At 51.3% G+C, this 18,605-nt stretch overlaps 1 protein-coding gene across 3 annotated transcripts in view; it reads right to left on the bottom strand.

Annotated features, from left to right (window-relative positions):
* SIM2 (SIM bHLH transcription factor 2) overlaps positions 1-17,999 on the bottom strand; it is a gene marked incomplete at its 5' end in the record, with an annotated part of 46,476 nt that extends 28,477 nt beyond the window's left edge. For all 3 annotated transcript variants that reach the window (XM_082655577.1, XM_082655578.1, XM_082655579.1), the window contains 3 exons: positions 6,286-6,375; positions 9,349-9,431; positions 17,825-17,999. In XM_082655577.1, coding sequence (XP_082511703.1) covers positions 6,286-6,375; positions 9,349-9,431; positions 17,825-17,999 — 348 coding nt within the window. The remainder of the gene's footprint in view (positions 1-6,285; positions 6,376-9,348; positions 9,432-17,824) is intronic.
* Positions 18,000-18,605: the final 606 nt, after the last annotated feature.

Below are 18,605 nucleotides of genomic sequence, written 5' to 3'. Positions count from 1 at the left end.
GGCCATGTCCTTGTTGGACTGGACCCTGCTTTGCAGGCATGGGCGTTTCCAGGAAAGCACCATAGTTAACGATCTTTCCACAGAGGTCCCCGGAGACTCAGGTCCTAACCTTGAGAATTTTTGATTGTTCTCCCAAACACAAGTGTCATGATAGGGGATGACAGAGATTCTTAGGACCTGGGCCCCTCACCCATCGGAAGATGGGCAGTGGCATAGAATGTTCCAGAAACTACCACCAACGGTGCAGCCTTCTGAGCAGTGGGGGGGGGGGGATCCTTTTTCAGAGATCAACAGTGCAGACAATGGCAGTGAGTCAGCGTCAGCGCACCTAGAGTACTGGAGGTGGGGGCAGTGATGGTACTCCTACTGCAGCCAGTGGGAGCCCCACAGCCCAGTTCAGGAAGATGCTGAGAGCGTGAGGAACTGCCTTGGCGTAGCACAGAGCCTTGGGTGGGTCTGGGGACTTTCTCAGCCCTGCCCCCAGGGGACAGGGCGAGATCAGAGAGCAAAGCCAGGCTTGTCCCAATCACCCCCTCGTTATTTTTAAGTGTGTCTTGTCGCCTGTTTTTTTGGCTGCTCTCAATCGGAACAGAGACTCAATCCTCGGTAAAGGGGCAGCCCCGACGGTGCCATCTCACACAGCAGGGCAGCCCCAGCCAGGCCGTTTAATGGCGAGGTTCTCCCAGGAGCCACCGTTCCAAATCAGCGTCAAGGCCATAATCTCTTTACTCGGGACCAGGGGGCCGCAGAGAGGTGAAGTCAGTCCCACTCTGCCCAGCCACTTCTCCCAATGTGTTAAGATGTGTGAGTTGCCTTTCAATTCAGAACAAGTTATGTTTCTGGCCTGCTAAGTAATCTTGTCCCTAAAACAGGTTTCACCGTTCTATTTTCTGCATTATTCATGGAATGTTTTTCCCAATATTATACAGAGCAACAGAGAGAATCCTCTTGCAGAAACGTTCCCTCTCTACCTCCCCAGCCTGCCGCTTTGCTAAGGACCCAAATGGATATCTGTCTACGGAAAAAGTTACTACAGGATTTCATTAAAAATAAAAGAATAAAAACGAAATATCCTTCTTTCAAGTCAGTCCTGTTAATCCTTAAAAAGTTTAAATCAATCAGCAACACTTATGTCAGCCATTGGGGACCGGACAATCTCCTTTTTCCTGAGGGCAGCCCTAGAGATGCTGTCCGGTGGGGAGGGATAGAGGCTAATAAATAAGGGAGCTATTGTTTAAGTTGATTCACAATTTCAATGGTTTACTTTAAAAACGAAAAAATAAAAAATAGAATTTTTGTGCGTGTTGGCCTATCATTTCTCCCTTACCCAGGTTTTTAGAGAAAAATGACAATTCTGGTTTGCTCCACACTCTCTTTGAGAAAAAAGTAATTGATGTCTTTTTAGAGAAACACCTTCGTACATTCGCAAAAAGACTTGCATCTGGGCTCACAGGGATCCGATTTGCCTTTTAATCCCGAAGTAGCTTTATCTGTTTCCAAAGATCCCATTCTCATCACATGCCTTTGGAGAGTGAGAAGAGTGAAGGTCCATGAATTAAAAGGCTTGATTTTCTGAATACTCGGGTTAGTGATAAACCTCTAAGGCTGTCTAGCAAGTAAAGTAGTCTTCAAGTAACGGAAACGTTTTTAAAGACAAATTTTGGAATGATAAAACAGCACTGACCTTGACTTAAAATTACGGTTGACATGGTGTTTCCTGTATTGACATATCTATTCGTGCTTTTGAATGTTGAAAGAAATGTGACTACCTCACCAAAAAAAAAAAAAAAAAATTATGGTTGTTGCTATAGAACTCCCCAGCTCTCATACAACAACCTTATTAAAAGAGACCTTCAATGTGATATTTTAGTATCTGTAAAACCCAGCTAACTACAAAATGAATTGCTTTCCTACTAAGAACTTTTTTATGTTTTGCTGAATAGCTTTTCTTCCTGCCAAGAAAACTACATATGATAAATACAGCACTAAATGGATATATTCTGGGTCAGAAGGGGAAACTCACCCAGTACTCTGGAAACACACATTCCTCTGCTTTGGGTGTTTTGCTGACTATGGTAAATTAACCATTTTAAAAAAAGATGGTTTGGGTTTCAGGGTTCAAGTTATGTCAACAAACATTAAACGCCGGTTCTTTCTCTTTATTTCAAAAGTGAAAGGATTAGGTCTTATGGCCCCAAACAATACCGTGGTTATTTTTACAGTTGTGCTTCCGGCCACACTCTCAAATATTACATTTTCCTTTATGTATCTCGCGAACAGCTATTTCATACATATCTATATTATGTGAGAATGTATACTAGTTACCTAGATGTTACATACCATATGCGACTTCCGTAAGGAAATTTAAACCACAAGGATACTTTAAAATGTTTGAAGAAACACACAACAGGTATGCAGGACTTTTTTCCTTCTTCAAATATAAGTTAATGACGTTAACCAAAAAACCATGAAACTAAATCATTTAATAAACTTGGTGGATAAAAAGTGCTTCCCCAACTCTACGTCTTCCAAGTAGATGTGTGTCTATACGGATTATTTTGTATTATGAATGTGCGCACACACCAAATAGAATTTTCAAGCAGATGGCTGACTCTTTTCCCAACTTGCACTATGGGCTGAGGAGACAATTAGCATTTTGTGGTTCTCCCTGTCATTTTTTGGTACCAAAGTCTGACAGCCAGGATTGCTGCATTTACTAATTTAAAAGCAAAAATGAATTAATAAACTCTGCCATATGAAGTAGACTTCTTATTCCAATACATGCTTTTAAAAAAGTTCAATAAAAGGCCCTGAATTGGGATGGGCTTATAACACATAAAGAATCGTTTTTATATTCTCAAATAGTTCAGAAAGTTATTTAGATAGTGCAGATTAAAAAAAAAAAAACCACCAGTTTGCTATGAATTATCACACAATTATGGCAAATCTAGGAGCTTATGTTCCCTAGGAGCTGCTAACATAGAGTTTAACCCCGAATTAATGTGAAAAATGTCGTTACCTAGAGATATTGTTATAGAGAATAATTGCAAGTTCTTGGAACACAGAAGGGCCTTACGTAAATATAAGCTATTACTGCCCTTATTCATCAGAAAACCTGTTTAAAAGGTTACTCTGACTAGTGGGTAAAATTTTATTAACACTTTTATCTCCGGTGATTAAAAAAAATCTTGAAGCCTATTTTAATTAAAGTTTTCATGTTTGATATGTTTGTCTGACTTATACTACTACTAGTAAAAATAATCTAAAAGGTGCAAAAAAATTTTTTTAAACAGAAGTTGGGTATTTGACATTCTTTTCAATACCTTATTTTACTATTTAAGAAGACAGAAAAAAATACACATTGTGATTCTGCCTAGGTTTCCTTCTGCAGAGTTAACTGGGAAGAGGAGGCAGATTTGAGGGGAAAGTTTGTTGTTGCTTATTTAAACAGTTCACCATGAAACACTCCCCAGACATCAGCGTGAAAGCGTTTTTGCAGCTGAAGACTGATAGTGAGATAGTCCCGCCAGGAGATCGGAAAAAAATTAGCCGTCCTACACGGACAGGCAGTTTGACTTATTTTAAATTGACACTTCTCCTGGCAACATACAGACAAAAGGCATCTTTACAATTTTTTTGGAAAATACAAAATTATGATATACAAAGTTTTACGTCTGCATTAGGACCAAAAGGAAATATAATTTAAATTCCAATTCTGCTTAAATTTCCTTTCTTGGTCATTTGTAGAGACGTGGATGGATCTAGAGACTGTCACACAGAGTGAAATAAGTCAGAAAGAGAAAAACAAATATTGTATATTAATGCATATATGTGGAACCTAGAAAAATGGTACAGATGAACCGGTTTGCAGGGCAGAAAGTGAGACACAGATGTAGAGAACAAATGTATGGACACCAAGGGGGGAAAGCTGTGGTGGGGTGGTGGGATGAATTGGGAGATTGGGATTGACATGTATACACTAATATGTATAAAATAGGTAACTAATAAGAACCTGCTGTATAAAAAAATAAATTAAATAAAATTCAAAAATCCAAAGAAAAAAATTTCCTTTCGTGGTGTTTATCATGAACAGGAGATATATTTGTTACCTATCCAATGTTTTGGTCATTCTTAATTATTGTGTTCAAAAACAATCATTTTTATTTCCCATGTGAAAAGAGAAAAATGACAGAGAGCGAAAGAGAGATGTAGAATGCCAGACTGAGCAGCCTGACAGAATGAACTGGAAGGTCCTGATATGTGCACAGTGCCTTATGATGTGCCAGAACATTCCCCATGACTAATTATCCCTAATATGTGCCCACCAAAGGATGCTATTTGAAGCGACTTTTGTGCTATTTGAAGTACAGTTCTAATGAAACTTACAATGCCTGGTTTTGTGGAGCTCCCTATAGTTTATAAATCACATGGGCCCTTGGTATGTTTCTCACTATGATCCTAAAAGAGTAGTAGAGCGGGCATTATTTTCTTATTTAAGTTATGGTGCAGAGAGGTCAATTGCCTGCCCGTATCAGACAATGAAAACCATACAACAAAATGCATTTCCCTTTTTGCTTTGACTGCTAGGGAGCTCAGATCTAAATTTAATATTCAATAAAGGTGGCTCTATCAATTTTAAAGTATGTTTGACCAGTCATTTTCTTTTTTGACCAGCCATTTTTAAAGTATGTGAAATGTTTTGTCTTGTTTGTGACATTATTATAAGACTTATCAAAGGTTTTGTAAGCTACAATTTAAAAAGTTAAGGAATCTGATCAAGGGCACTCAGCCACAAATCAAGTCAGGAGTAGAAACCAGGCTGGGTCTAAGTAAAGGGCCTTAAATAATTCTAAATATTCAGAGAATAATGAGGTGGAAATTCAGAGAATAATAATTTTGGAAAATATAAAAAGAGAAAGTTTCATATTTCCAATAGTATGTCCCATTCTACAAGTACACTAATCCCATGAGTCACATAGGTGAAAGAGACAAGCCTTAATAAATCTCATCTGGGAGACCCGGTATCATAAAAGAAGAGAAGAGGAAGAGAACAGAAAACGCCAAACAATTTTAATATGTGATTCGTTTTAGAAGACTTTGCAGAAGAAAACACACAGGCGCGGAAACCCACTTGGACATGAATAAGGATATATATCCATCGGAAAAGAAGGTTGTAAACAAATGGAAAGTTTAAAAACATCTTGGCAGAAAAAGAAGAGGAATACACCAGATGCAGGTTTCCAAACTGGTAATTTTGTTTCTCAATGAGAAAGCCCAAGCCACTTTAATTGGCATGTTTTATTTTGGCTTAACTACAGGGGGAGGCTGGTGCAGCACAGATTATTCATGTGCCTCCTGGGAGCCCATTTCCTGGATCTAATTAATTCTAGTGTGTCTTCAGTTGTAATGAAAAAAAGCACTCTGATAATTCACAATGTAAAGAAACATTTAGCCCCTATATGTATAAAACAATGTGACTCTGAGAATCATGATCCATGCTTGTGAAATCCGAAACGTGAATGGCAACCATCAGTAGACTCTCCCACCATCCGGACTGGCCACAGCCCAGACAAGGAGCCAAGTCCTCTACCAAACCCTTGGCTTGACAGGATAGAGAAAACAGTGCACCTCTCTCCTCTAGGGAATGAACCCCTTTTAGAAGACAGTTTCAGAAAAATAGGTAATATTTAAATGTTCTGAAGAAACCAGGACCTTGCTGTGCAAAACAGTAGTAAACTGAGTTTTATGAGTTTCTATCACAAGCATATAAAATGCTTTACTGAAACGACCACTGAACTGGAAAAACTCAGGAAAAATTACCCTGAATTCCATGTGAACACTCATAAATCTGCCCCCACCCTTTTCTCTCTCCCCAAAGCACATTCCGCATAAAATCCATGCTCTACATCAGCTTGCCTCTCTTTCATAGCAACTCACAATACCACGTGCAGACCGTCAAGCGTGGACTGAAAAACCTCCCTTTGTGAAGCTCTTGTTAGCAGCAGAGAACTTTACTGTATAAGCGGAGTCCAGGCTATTGGACAAGGCTGACTGTTGCAAAGACATTACGAAGCATTAGCCCCAAAGGAAAAAGAAAGTAGAAAAGTGAAACATAACACGGAGAAGAAAAGCCCCGCGGGCCGGCCGAAAAAGACGATTTTGGATTACGTTCAGGCACAAAAGTAGACACTAAGACGGACTCATTTTCAAGTTGGGTAAGGCTGTCAAGATCCGCCAACGCTTAACTTATTACTTTGGTGGCACATAAAATTAGTCAGTACGCACCTGGGACAAGCCTAAATGTACAGAAGCTGTTTCCGAAATATACATGATTTTGCCGTCAGACGCCACCACGAACACAAAGCCATCCAAAGTCTGCAAAAGAAAGAGCACCAGGGTGAGAGACAGCAGACGGCAGAGTTCAATCTGATCATCGTACGGGCACTGGGATGGAGAAATGTAGAAAGTATTCAATCAACGCATATTGCCAAATGCAGAAACGGCGCCCCGGGGCCAAGAGAAGGACTATAGGTTTAGTTCCCCAGCCAGGCTCTCAAATGCTTTTAAAGGACTTTAAAAACAGTCTTACATCTACATCACAAAAATCACGCAAAACATTCGAGAAGTCCTATCATGCTCAGTTTAAACGTAGTAGCTTTATTGTTGGGGTTATTTTAGCACTTAGCACAAATCCGGAGTTCTATGGTACTTAGCGGAAAATCTACCACTGTATAGACCATTTCATGTCATACCACTAGAACATAGGCTTTATTCGCCACAATTTTCTAGTTATCCCTAAGTACCATGTGAATAATAAATTCCGAACACTACCACTCCCCAGAAAATAAAATACCTGGTTATTTTTAACAGACTATGTCTACAAAATTAATTATAAGAGATCAAACAACCTTTGCAAAATTCCAGGAGAAAAAGTATCAATTTCTGAAAAATTAAAGCTACCTAAATGATATTCTGATTTTGCCTAACTTGGCTAGCCCTCAAAAAAAAAAGTAAAATTATAAGAGGTAATTAAGTCAAATAAAGGGTAATGATCATATTTATGTGTGGCAAGGATAAAAAGACTAAATTATTTTTGAAAAAAGGAAACTGCATTTTATTTACTCATTCGTATTTTAGATCCAGAACCAAAGAAAAGCAATAAAGTTGGTGAAAGGCCCATACAACCCACAACATTGCCCCCATAAAAAAATATTCCAAATTAATTTCTGGCCACAAATGCTATTTTTACAGCATGTAATTGAAACCAGATTACCTTTGGTTTTTCTAAATCCGCCCCCTCTTTGGAGGGGGGCCTAAAAAGAATGTAGAAGTGAAACCTGAAAGATATCCTTACATTCTGCGTCTCAAATACAGTTTTGCTGCAAAATCTTCTTTGCCAACTAAGCTATCATTAGCTTTCCCTGTGCTGAGGTTGAAATCAACATCTTGATTATAAGCCCGACTTTCATGTTTCCAACTCGGCTACAAAATATTTCCCCAACTAAACTCCTTCTCAAAGATATAAACTATTCAGCAATTTCTGAAGTTATCCACGTTTTGGCACATTTTGCATTCTTGCTTAACTCCGAAATAATTAAAGAGATACATTTAATGAAATAGTATCAGACAGCCAGCCATATGAGTAAGAGAGAAAAAGTTATCAAAATTAAATTCTGAAGGTTGCCAGCGGTAGCTTAAAAAATAATACTCTTAATGGAAAATGTTGGTTATGCTTTCATAGCTGCAAACGACCTAATGCGCTTGCGAGTGTATTAACTGCAAAGCCGCCCCTCCACAGACACACTCCGGAATTAAATAAACGTACAGTGGAGAAACTTGGGGGCGTTGACTTTGCCGCCAGGTTTTCACTGGAACTCCCTGGCACTTAGTTGTCTCTGATATTAGTGTCACTTATAATATGTAGGAACATCAAACACTTAAAATACTGCGCACGGAGCTGGACCCGAGCTTGCGGGCAGAGCAAAGGGCGCGCGGGAAGGGCTCCAAGAGCACCATTTCCCGGCCGGCTCCCACACCACTAGCTTTATGTTGTAAAAGCCTCGGGTTTCAAATACATCCCGGGATCTTCTCTTCCCCAGCTCATGCATTTAAAAAAATAAATCACGCTAGGGCATTTGGGGCAAAAGAGTTTTGAAAAGATCTGCTTTTGCGAAGCGCGGAGCCGACTCGCTGACCCAAGACACAGAGTTCCGTAGCCAACTTTTTTTCCCCCCCTTATAAAGAAAACACAAAATAGAAGGAGAAAATGCAAAATAGCTCTCGGTAGGCATTTTTCGGTGGCAGAGACAAATGACGGGAGGGGGAATGAATCGGGTCGTTGATGAGGCTCTGTAAAGGGCATTTGAAAGATTCCGAGACACGAGGCGTTTCTGTGCCCTCCTAGCGCCAGCCGCGGACTTGGAAGTGGCCGGTCGTGCGCACGGTTACCCCACCCGAGCCCCAGACACCGCGAAGGAAATCCGAGGTCAGGGGCGGTTTAGTAACCGCGGACTGAATGGCTCCGGGCTGGGGCGCTAAGCGGCTGACACAACCAAGCAAGGACTTCCTCCGTGAGCCAGGTGACCCCGGAGGTCGCACCATGTTGTGAGCTGGACCACTTGAGTTGAACAAGGCTCCACCACTGGCTGTGGAACCTCAGGCATGTTGCTTAACCTTTCTGTGCCTCAACTTCTTGCTCTGAAAAAAATGCAGTTAAAAATAGGACACACTCCAGGTGGCTGGTGAAGAGAGATGATATAGTAAGATTTAGAACAGCTGGCCGGTATCAAACTCTCAGTAAATGTCAACTGCTAATAATTGTTGATGCTGTCTCTCTATTGCAACCTCTCCAGACACACACAATTGTCAGATGCTTTAGGCTCTGCCTCCCTCTGGCTCAGAGCAGCCGGATCCCTCCTTCTCTGGCTCCGGCGCCTGGCACAGCGTCTGGCACAGAGCAAGAGCTCCATAAAAGTTTGCCGAAGGAAGTAAGGTTGGAGAGGACTGAACCACACCCAGGGGCGCGCTTCGGCCTAGGTCTCGGGGGCTAGAGAGTCCTGGGGCTGGGGCGGGGAAGAGGGTGCCAGGTGTGGGGTTGATGGGGGGCTGGTTGAGCGGAATCCACCCGCAGTCCCGGCCCTCCGAGGGGAGTTGGGGGGAATTGGCCCGAAGTCCGATCGCTGCCTCGGGAGACCTCTGCAGCCTGGGGGCGGCCTGTGGATCCGCCCGGGGCTCCTTGAGGAGGGACCCCTGGAGACTGGGACGGTGGGGTCGGAAGGGAGCCCCTACCCGGGCGGGCCAGGGCCGTTGGTGGCGGCGGCGCTTTTCACCCCGCGGCGGTCCTACTACCTGCAGCAGGTGCGATCCCAGCTCCTTGGCGACGCTGTCCAGGGGCCCCGCGCGGCTCGGCTGTCCCCACGCGTCTCCTAAACCTGGACGGGGAATAAGGCAAACCGGTAAACAGCAGCGCCCAGCCAGGTGCCTGGGCACCCGGCGCCCCGCCAGCCGTCGCCCCTTTGCCTTTGATTAAAAAGTAAAAGGCCAGAGGAGAAATTCCCGCCGAGGCCTTGGGTCCAAGCCGGCCAGGCCCACAGCTCTCGTGGGTCGCCCACGTGCTCACGGCTCTGAAATTGCCGTTTTATTTGAAATGCCACAAAGTAATCTAATCTGCTGTGAAATCCGCCATCCTCGTAGCCAAACGGGGATATCGATTTGACCAGTAAATATTCCCCCAAGGGTCCTTCCTCTCTCCCTTCCCTGCGCCGCCGGCAGCCATGCACTTTCCCAGACAGAGAGGCCCGAACGTAAAGCCCTCGCCGTCCTGGAGGCAGCTTTTCCGGCATTAAAACGACAAAACAAACCAAAAAACCCAAACTTTTTCAACCCCCTGTAATCTCTCCCCTCCCCCGCCCCGGACTCTCCAGCCCTCACAGGGGCCCCAGGAGCGCCCACACTCTTCTAATCCAAGAGCTACAGCCTGGGAAGGGGTTACCTGGGGGCTTCCAGAAGGCGAACTCCTAAGTCGCCAGCGGCGGGTGGGGTACGGGCCGAAGGCGGGGAGAGCCGTGTGTATACTAGACGGTAACTGGGAGGTGTTTGTTGGCACATAATTGGGGTCTCGCAGCCCCTCCGCTTAACTGTCCCTCCAAGGCCTCCGTTGCTCCCCCACCACCTCCCCGAAGGCCACAGGTGTTACAGAAGGCGCACCAGGGCCAAGGCAGCCCAGCTCGACAGAACATCTCTCTCCTGCGCCCTCGGCTCAGCTGCTGTGTCCCCGGAGAACCCAGGCTTTGCCTGCACGCCCGGGTGAGTTTGCGGCGCTAAACGCCTGCTGGGAGAACCCCAGCCGCTCCCAGGCGTCCTGCTGGCGGCCTGGCCCGAAACCCTCCAGCGAGCGCCGCGGGCCGGGCGCGAGGCTGCAAAGACCGGGGACCGCTGTGCTAGCAACGCCCCCCCCATCCCCTGCGAAGAACGCCCCCCAGGCTCTAGGCCCCTCGCGCGCCTCCCACCAGGGCTGCGACCCTGCGGGTGAGCTGTGGGTCGCGCGGGCGCGTCCGTCTCCCCTCCCACCAGAATTGCAGGTCCGACCGGCCCCCTGCCCGCTGCTCCGGGAGTTTGCGACCAGGGACCAGAGCGAATCCGAGGCCCATTCCCAAGACCGAAAAGCCCCTCCAAGCAGGCGGCAGCGAGTGGGTTTCCGGAGAGGGTCGCGCAGGCACACTGGGTCTCCCCACTGTCCTTGGGGCGCCCGGGGCATCGCGGCTTCTGGAACCCTCGATCCTAGCAGGCGGAAAATGCACCTCCAGGCCCAGGGCCCCCGCAGAGACATTGGAGACCCTTCTTTCGGCAATTTCTATTATGCAACTAAGAAAGGGATGGCCTTTCATTCTTCTCCTGGGCTCTAGAATTAGAGGTTTATCCTGGTCTCCCCATGAGGAAGTGGCTAATTTCCACATATTCTGATCTCCCAAATATGATCGCAGCCCCGCACCCCCCAGATTCCAGCACGTGAACGGAGGTGTCTCTTTAACCCCAGGAAATCACTGCCCACCTCACTCTCACTCCCAAGGATGACCACAGTGACCATATTATAGGGCCACTGGCTCTCACGGTAGGTCCTTCCTCCCCAGCCCAAGAGGCTGGCCTACTGGTGGTGGCGTTGACTCCATTTAACCAGAAATGGAAAGAACCAAAAGTTAGAAGCCTCCGGGCCCTGAATGAAGAAAAAACATAATAAGGGCCCAGGAATTCTGGTGTCCGAAAAGGGACAAAGGCGCCCCTGTAACTGCCCGTTACCCTGCTCCTGGGCCCGTCCCCTGCTTTGGGCCAAGCCATCTTTGCCAGGCTCCCTGTTGACAGTGAGCGCCGCCTCCAGCCTTGGCTCCTGACAGGGCCTGGGGCAATCTGCACCTTCTTCGGGAATGACCCCCAAACCAAACTCCCCTGCCTGGATCTCCCAAAAGCCTTGTCGAAAGCTCTGGCCTCACATGCAAAAAGTGCATTGGCCGCACAGGACAATTTTTCCGTATGATTCAAAGCCTGTTCTCTTACATCATTATAATTTTTCGTTTTATTTCTTGATGCCTCCGCTTTGCCAGCGGGGATTTGGACCTGACACAAGGGGGAGCAGATGGTGGGGAGGCTCTCCTTAAGCATCCCTAGCCCCACGCCACCTCACAGGGTGATAGTGCTGCCAGCTCTTCCATTAGAAACCTCTATGGGCGAGACTTTTCCCCTGGGCCCATAAAAATCTACTTTGGGCTGAATGCAGAGACTAAATAAGGGAAGGTTTGTAACAAAAAAATCATCTTGTTACTATAAAGCCATACATACTCCTGAAAAAGTGAGGCACTAGGCCTGTGGCCCTTATCTGGACCTCACAAAGGGCTTTATTTGTTAGAAAAATGAGGGCAGGAGTGTAAGAAGAGACTGCGCTAAGCTCCTCCAAGGTTATCAGCCATTGGTGGTCTGTTTGGCCTGATTCTGGGAAATCCCCACCCCACCCCATCCCAGTGACTGCAGGGGAGCAAGACAGGGGAGGTTCCAACCCTGGCCTGTAGTTTCCGGCCAGGGTTTGGGGTCCTGCTTGCCCTACATGTGTCAATAGGGGAATCAGATGGGCACTCCCTGCTACTGGGAATCCAGCTGGCCAGGTCACTGGGGAGGGGGGTCAGCCACTAGGTCAGAGGGAAAGGGAGCCAAGTGTCCCCTTTTCCCCTCTGCCTCCAAGGGTTCGTGGGTGCTTGCACTTGTACCCACACTCAGCGAGCGGGCCGTTTGGTTTAAACCCCGTCAGGCCCTGCCCACCACAGAAGCTATCTAAATATGGTCCCTCCTCTCTGGGTGCTCAGTCAGTCAATCAACAAACAGCTCTTGGGTGCCTGCTGTACCAGGTCCTCAGCCAGGTGCAGGTCACAGACCATAAACCAAATCACACAAACGATCTGATTTCCCAGTAAAGGGGACAGTGTGCAGGGGTTCCCTCACTGTGAGATAGGGTCACCCTCTCAGGTGAGGGTGACACATGAGTTGAGACCTGAAGGAGGCAGTTAGGTTCGCTCCTTCCTCTGGACCCGTGAGCAGGACTTACTGTGGCCAGTGACCAATGGGTCCTGCCCCAGAGAAGGGTCTAGACTCGGCTAAGAACTTCCAGGATGGACAGCGGTTCTCACACTTCCCCGAGGGCAACCTCGGGTATCTAAAATGGTGGCAATTCAGTCCTCTTCTGGCTTTTGGAATGGTTCGCGGTCACTGGGTCCCTGAAAAGCCCGGCCCTTGCACCCTTTTAGAAACCCACAGCTGCACAGCGGCCCAGAGGGTGTGTGAAGGGGGTGGTAGGTAGAGATGCCCCGACAGGGTTTGGCTCTGGGTGGGGGAAGGGAGGGGATTCCAGCCCGGCCTGCCTGGCCACGGGCCAGTGTCGTACATGCACAGACCACGGACGACGCAAGCGCCCGGAGACTTGGTCGCCTGATGCTTAGACCTTGCAGGATGGGAGGGTGCCTCGGCCAAGTCCGCGCTCAGGAGCGCGCGTGGCCAGCGCCGCGCCGGCCAGGCTTCAGTCCGCGCCCCGGAGCGCCCCGAGCCGGTCTTGGGCGCTGGCCTCCGGGAGCTGAATCTGCGGCGGCCGCTCTCTACATCCTCGCTCCCACCTCCAGGGCCCCCGCAGTTCTGGAGTTCCCATCGCCACTGCCGAGCTTCCCGCTCCGCCTCTGTGAACTTTCCCTCCCGGACCCGGCGCACAGCCTGGCAGGCTTCCAAGTAGAGACGGGGAGAAGGTTGTAAAAACCCACTTTATTCTAAAAAATAAGTCTACTTAAAAAAAACAAACTACATTATTTCGGGCTGCGGCAGGGAAAGGCCTCGGATCTGTGACTCCATGTCGGGTTAGGGCGAGTTTCTCCTCACCAAACCCTCTAAATCAAAGCGTTTCCATTCCCGACAACAATTTCTAGGACCGCCCTGACCCCCGCACCTCCCCTTGGCACTCAGGGGTGTGTGTGTGTGTGTGTGTGTGTGTGTGTGTGTGTGTGTGTGTGTGTGTGTGTGTGTGTGTGTGTGTGTGTGTGTGTGTGTGTGTGTGTGTGTGTGTGTGTGTGTGTGTGTGTGCGCGCGCGCGCGCGCGCGCGCACGCGCATTGAGTGGGAAGGACTCTGCCTGAATGTAAACCCAGACAAATCCAGCCACTGGAATAATTCAGGCCTCCAACCCCATTTACTGTGCGTGTGACATGTTCACTTCTTTGCAGTAAAAAGTTGTGGTGAGTGTTGCAGTTCCTGCCTCTCTCTCGCCCACACCTGTCTGGGATCTTGGTGGGAAGCGGGAAGAGGGGCTCTGTTCTCTTCCCACGATTGGCCTCAGCTTCCAGCTCCACTCCTGAGCTGGGACCTGCAGCCAGTCCCTCCTCGAGCCCTTTCGGTACAAGTGCCCGGAGGGGAGGCCACCCTCTGCCCCACAGCTGGGCACAGGAACCCCAGCTCCTAGGAAGAGGCCTGACCCTGGTGATTGGCCGGGGAGCTCCCGCAGCTCTGACTCGCACCTCCTGGGGCCCGGCGTGGATCACCAGATGGGGAGCTTGCCCTGCATCCTGCCCAGCGTGCTCACCATGCAGCTACGGCCAGAGAGCAGCAGACTTCTCCCACCCCGGGTGCTTCTGTGTTTCCACAGTGCCCCCTCTCCAGAAGTGAAGGCCACGCTGCAAAGAGGGCAGGGAGACCCTGGGCCCCAGCGTTTCCCTGAGCCCTGTGAGTAGCAGGCCTTCCCAACCACATTAACTCACTAAGCTTTCAATTCCGAGTCCACTGCCGGAGCCAGCCTTGCTCTCCTGCCCTCTTCCCTGCCCTTCTACCTTCCACTTCTCAGTTCGCAGTTAAAGGGGAGAAAACGGTGGGAACCCGGAAAACAGCTCAGCTTCCAACTCCAGGCAGTGAGTCCCGGAGGTCCACCGAGTGGGGCGCGCCACCGTTAAGGTCGCATCTGGCCCAAGGAAGGCAGCGAGCTTCACAGGAATGACTGACTGGAGTAAGAACACGGTAGATTTCCACCTGCGCCCGCCTGCTTCCTCATACCCTATCCCGGGAACCCTGCGCAGCGATGGAGTTGCTAATGGGCCCATTTTACAGACAAGGAGACCGAGGCCCAGCGGGGCAGCTTGACAGAGCTGAGCCTTGAACCGGCTGTCTGGCTTGCCAGCACCCCCAAGCTTGCGGACTGGCCTCTCCGCGGAGTGTCCACCTGGCTCCAGTCGTCTCTCTGCCCCTGCCCTGGGGCTTCTCCGAGCTCCTCTTTCTCTCCTCCTGCCTGGGGGTCTCGGGATGAAAGGAGCCGAGGCCAGCGGCCTCTCCTGCGCACAGAAGCACAGGCGACACAGCGGCCTTCCCGCCAGCCCTGCCCTCGCAGGGACCTTGGGAAAGGCCCGCCCCTCTCAGGTCTCAATTTCCTCAAATACTGAGGGTTAGTCTGGCGATTTCTGTGGTCCCTCGGACTGTGCTCTTCGTTTTCTAACTCCCAAAGTCCTAACTTGGCTTCTAGATTCTTCTTCACCCAGGGATCCGGCTTGGCTATCACACAGCGAGGCCGCGCTGGGCACATCGGGTCCGCTCGGTATCTTTCCGTTCGTTGCCGGGAGCCGGAGCAGGTCCAGGAGTTCCCGCCGCGGCGCAGGACCGGGCTGGCCGCTAAAGCCTCCCTGACGCCCGCGTCCGGACCCTCGCGGCTCCGCCAGGCCCCGTCCGCCTCCCGCACCGCCTGCCGCACCGCCTCCCTGGCGCAGTCTCCCGAGAACAGCTTAAATCAGTTTCGGATGCTGCTTCCGCGCTCCCACCCTTCGTCTTTCAGAGCCACGGGAGGGGCGCACGAGTCATTTTGCGTAATTGAGGTCTTTCTAAACGCTTCTTTTCCTCTGCCCCAGGCACCCAGCTCCTCTTCTCTCCAGTCGCAGACTGACTGGAGGGGGAAGGTCTGCAGGCCCCAGGCCTCCGAGCGCAGGGAGGCGTCCGGAGGCTGCTGGCCCACCGTGCAGGCGAGCGCCCCTGCTCCCAGCTTCAGCGCTGCAGGAAGCGCTGCGGTCTAGATCACCGCCTGCTCCCCATTTTGGAGGAATCGGGACCCCCTTAGGTTCGGGACTATTTCCAAAACTCTAGGGCCACATAGCTCTCCCCGACCCCTCCTGGAGTTCCAGTCTCGATGGTCACGCCCAGGAGACGCCCAGGCCGCCCCTCAACTAGACCACTAGGAACAAAGCACAGGGGCCCGGTGCTCAAGGGCCAGACCACAGCCAGCGCACCCCTGCAACCTGCTCAGGGCCAAGCAATTCGGGGTCCCAAGGCCTGCAGCCTCGCTTCGCAGCACTGGAACCTACAGACCCAGTTTAATGTTTGCAGGAGCAGATACACACCGCTTTCCAGTTTTTAGCCGCTTTCCTGGAAAGCCCCAAACAACAAGTGGCTAGCAATCAGCCCCTTTCTCCAGGCCTCAATTTCTGGCTCACTTGAAATCATTTAATCTTCTGATCATGTCTTTGTAATTTGTATTTCCAGTGGGGTGGGAGGGGGACAGGAGAGAAGGCTTATGTCCTGTCTGGGCTCCACACCTGCTTTGCAGTATGTGGATTAAGAAACGGTTCACCCGAGCAAACCCGTTACCATCCCTCCTCCCAGGGTTGGAAGGAGACTCGGCTCTTAGGAAACCCAATTCTCCTTTAATTTTCACTGAAAACTTCAGCAGGGGAGGAATCATCTCTACGTCGCTGGAGGGCCGACAAATAGCGTCCGCTGGGCCGCGGCTCCCAGCGGGACGGGCAGGAGCGGGGAGGGGGGCCCCTCGGTTGATCGGGCTGGGAAAGGAAAAGAACTTTCCCTTCTAAGAGCTCTGGGCTGTGGCAGCCGGGTCACAGGCTCCTGCTCCAGGGAGGAAAGTGCCCGCCTGGCCGCACAGCGCAGCTGGAAGGCTCCGGCGAGGACAGGCCACCGCTTCTGGCCCCCTCAGCTCCCTGGCCAGTGGCGCTCAGCTCCCCAGCCAGCACGCTGCCGAGCTGGAGGTCACGCTGGGGGCCGGGCCCCAGGAGCTCCAGCCGGGAGGTGGTGTACAGGGCAGTTTATGACCCAGAGACGATTACAAATAACAGGCTTAGGGGCGCCCACCGCAAAGAGGGCGAGTTTACTGACTTTAGGTCGATTGCCGGGCCTGGAGCTGCCTTAATGGAGGCGCCCTGCGCTGGAGAGACACCTGTCGCGGCTCTGCAGCGACCCTCCCCGTGCCCTGTGGCTAAAGTGGTCTCCCTAGGCATGCACCGGCTTCTGATGCTCCAGAGGCTGCCACAGCTCTAGTGGCTCCTCGGCCTTCAGGTTGGGGGGTACCCATCAGGTGCTGGAGCAGAGGGTCTCAGACAAGCCCTAATCCCTTCCGCCAGGCCGCGGCCAACATGGCTGGGGACAGAGACATTGGAAGGTGGTCGGTTCAGAACCACCGGGACACCAAAAGGGATGCTGTGGTGATCGGGCCTCCTCCAGCCCTGCTGCTCAGAGGTGCCCGCCTGGCAGCTACTGTCACCCACGGGCCGTGTGCTGGCAGGGAATGCCCACCCAGTGCGCCACCACTTCTGACCGCTGAGAGCCTGCTGGGCCCGTGGGTCCTGGCGACCCTTGCCCACCATGGCTCCTGCCCCTCCGGGCTTATAATCCAATCTAGAAAAGAAGACTATGCTCAGGCCCGCCTGCCATTTCCGAATTAACCGCCTCCCTTTCTCTCTTGCCCCATCTCGGCTCACCTGTTCGAGGTGAGTCTCTCCCACCCGGACCTCCAGAGTCCCAGCCCCAAGAACGGCGAGCAGAGAAGAGACCACCTGAGAGGCCTGAGTCTGAGGCCCAAGTCCCTGCAAGTGTTCTGCTGGGAGCTGGGGCCTGCAGGGCCTGGGCCTCCTGGTGTACTCCACTCTCTCCCAGGGACCAGCAAGCACCCTTCACCTCCGGCCCGGGTGCACTGTGCTTCCCCTCCACGGAAAGAAAGTAAGAAGGAAAAAAATAAAAGGGGGAGTTAAAGAAATGAAGAAAGGAAGGAAGGAAAGAAGAAAGACCAGATTGGACTAGTACGCTCATGGAACGATCCCTGGTTCGCCCCCCCTACCCCCCAGCCCTGGGCCAGAAGATGGCCTGGTGTCTCTGGCACCAGGGCCCTGGCCCCTCTCTCCAGGAGGAGACGAAGTTCCCGGAGCGACCTCCCCAAGATGTTTTGGCACCAGCCGGAAGGCTCAGGCAGCCCCTCCGGGCCAGCTCTGGCCCCCCGCTTGGGCCCCCTAGCGCTCCCGGCCGCCCACCTGCGGCCTCACCTTCGGGAAAGACAGCGCGCATCTTCAGGTAGCTCGTGGTGAGTCGGATGATGGACGCCTTGTCCAGCTGCGAGGTGATGGCCGATGGCAGCGGGAGCAGCTTGGCCAGCTCATAAAACTCGCCATTTTCCTTCTCCCTCCTGGTCTTGGCCGCATTCTTCGACTTCTCCTTCATCGCGCCTCGGCTCCGGGCATATTAGACCCGGCCGTGCTCCAGGCCCGCGGAGCTCCGCTCTGGCTGCAGCGGCGGCGACGGGGAAGGGGGCCCCGCAGACCAGGTGAGTGGGGCGCCGGCCGCGGGCAGGTGCGTGAGGCCGACCAGGGGCACCAAGACGCCTTTCTGCAGCCGTGGGCCGGGAGCTCGGCGCAACCCGGGGACGCCGCCCCGCGCTCCTCCCGCCACCGCCCCGGGCGCAGCCTCCTCCGGGCCGGACTGTCCCGCGGCGACCCGAGCCCTGGCTTCCCGCTCGCTTCGGCTCGCTCTTTCTTCCTCCCTCTTGTCTCCCCTGCCTCGGCTTTCCTTAGGGGTGGAGAGTGGCCGGCGAGGAGGCGGCGGTGCTGTTTAGTCCTTGGCCGGGTGTTCGTACCCGCTGCCGTGAGGCCCCTCCAGGCTGGAGGACGGCACGGGCGGCTGCGGCTGCGGAGCCATGGAGCGGGAGGGGAGCGGACGCGGCTGGGGCCGGCCCGGGTGCGCTCTCCTGCCCTCCCTGGCGGTTCCCTGTGCCTGGTGATGCGGCGCCCGGAGCCCGCGATCTGTCGCGAGGCGCAGAAGCTCAGCGGT

This window comes from Grampus griseus (genome assembly GCF_964374135.1).
Source record: "Grampus griseus genome assembly, chromosome: 5".
Classification (NCBI taxonomy): domain Eukaryota; kingdom Metazoa; phylum Chordata; class Mammalia; order Artiodactyla; family Delphinidae; genus Grampus; species Grampus griseus.
This window is presented reverse-complemented; position numbering and strand designations above follow the sequence as displayed.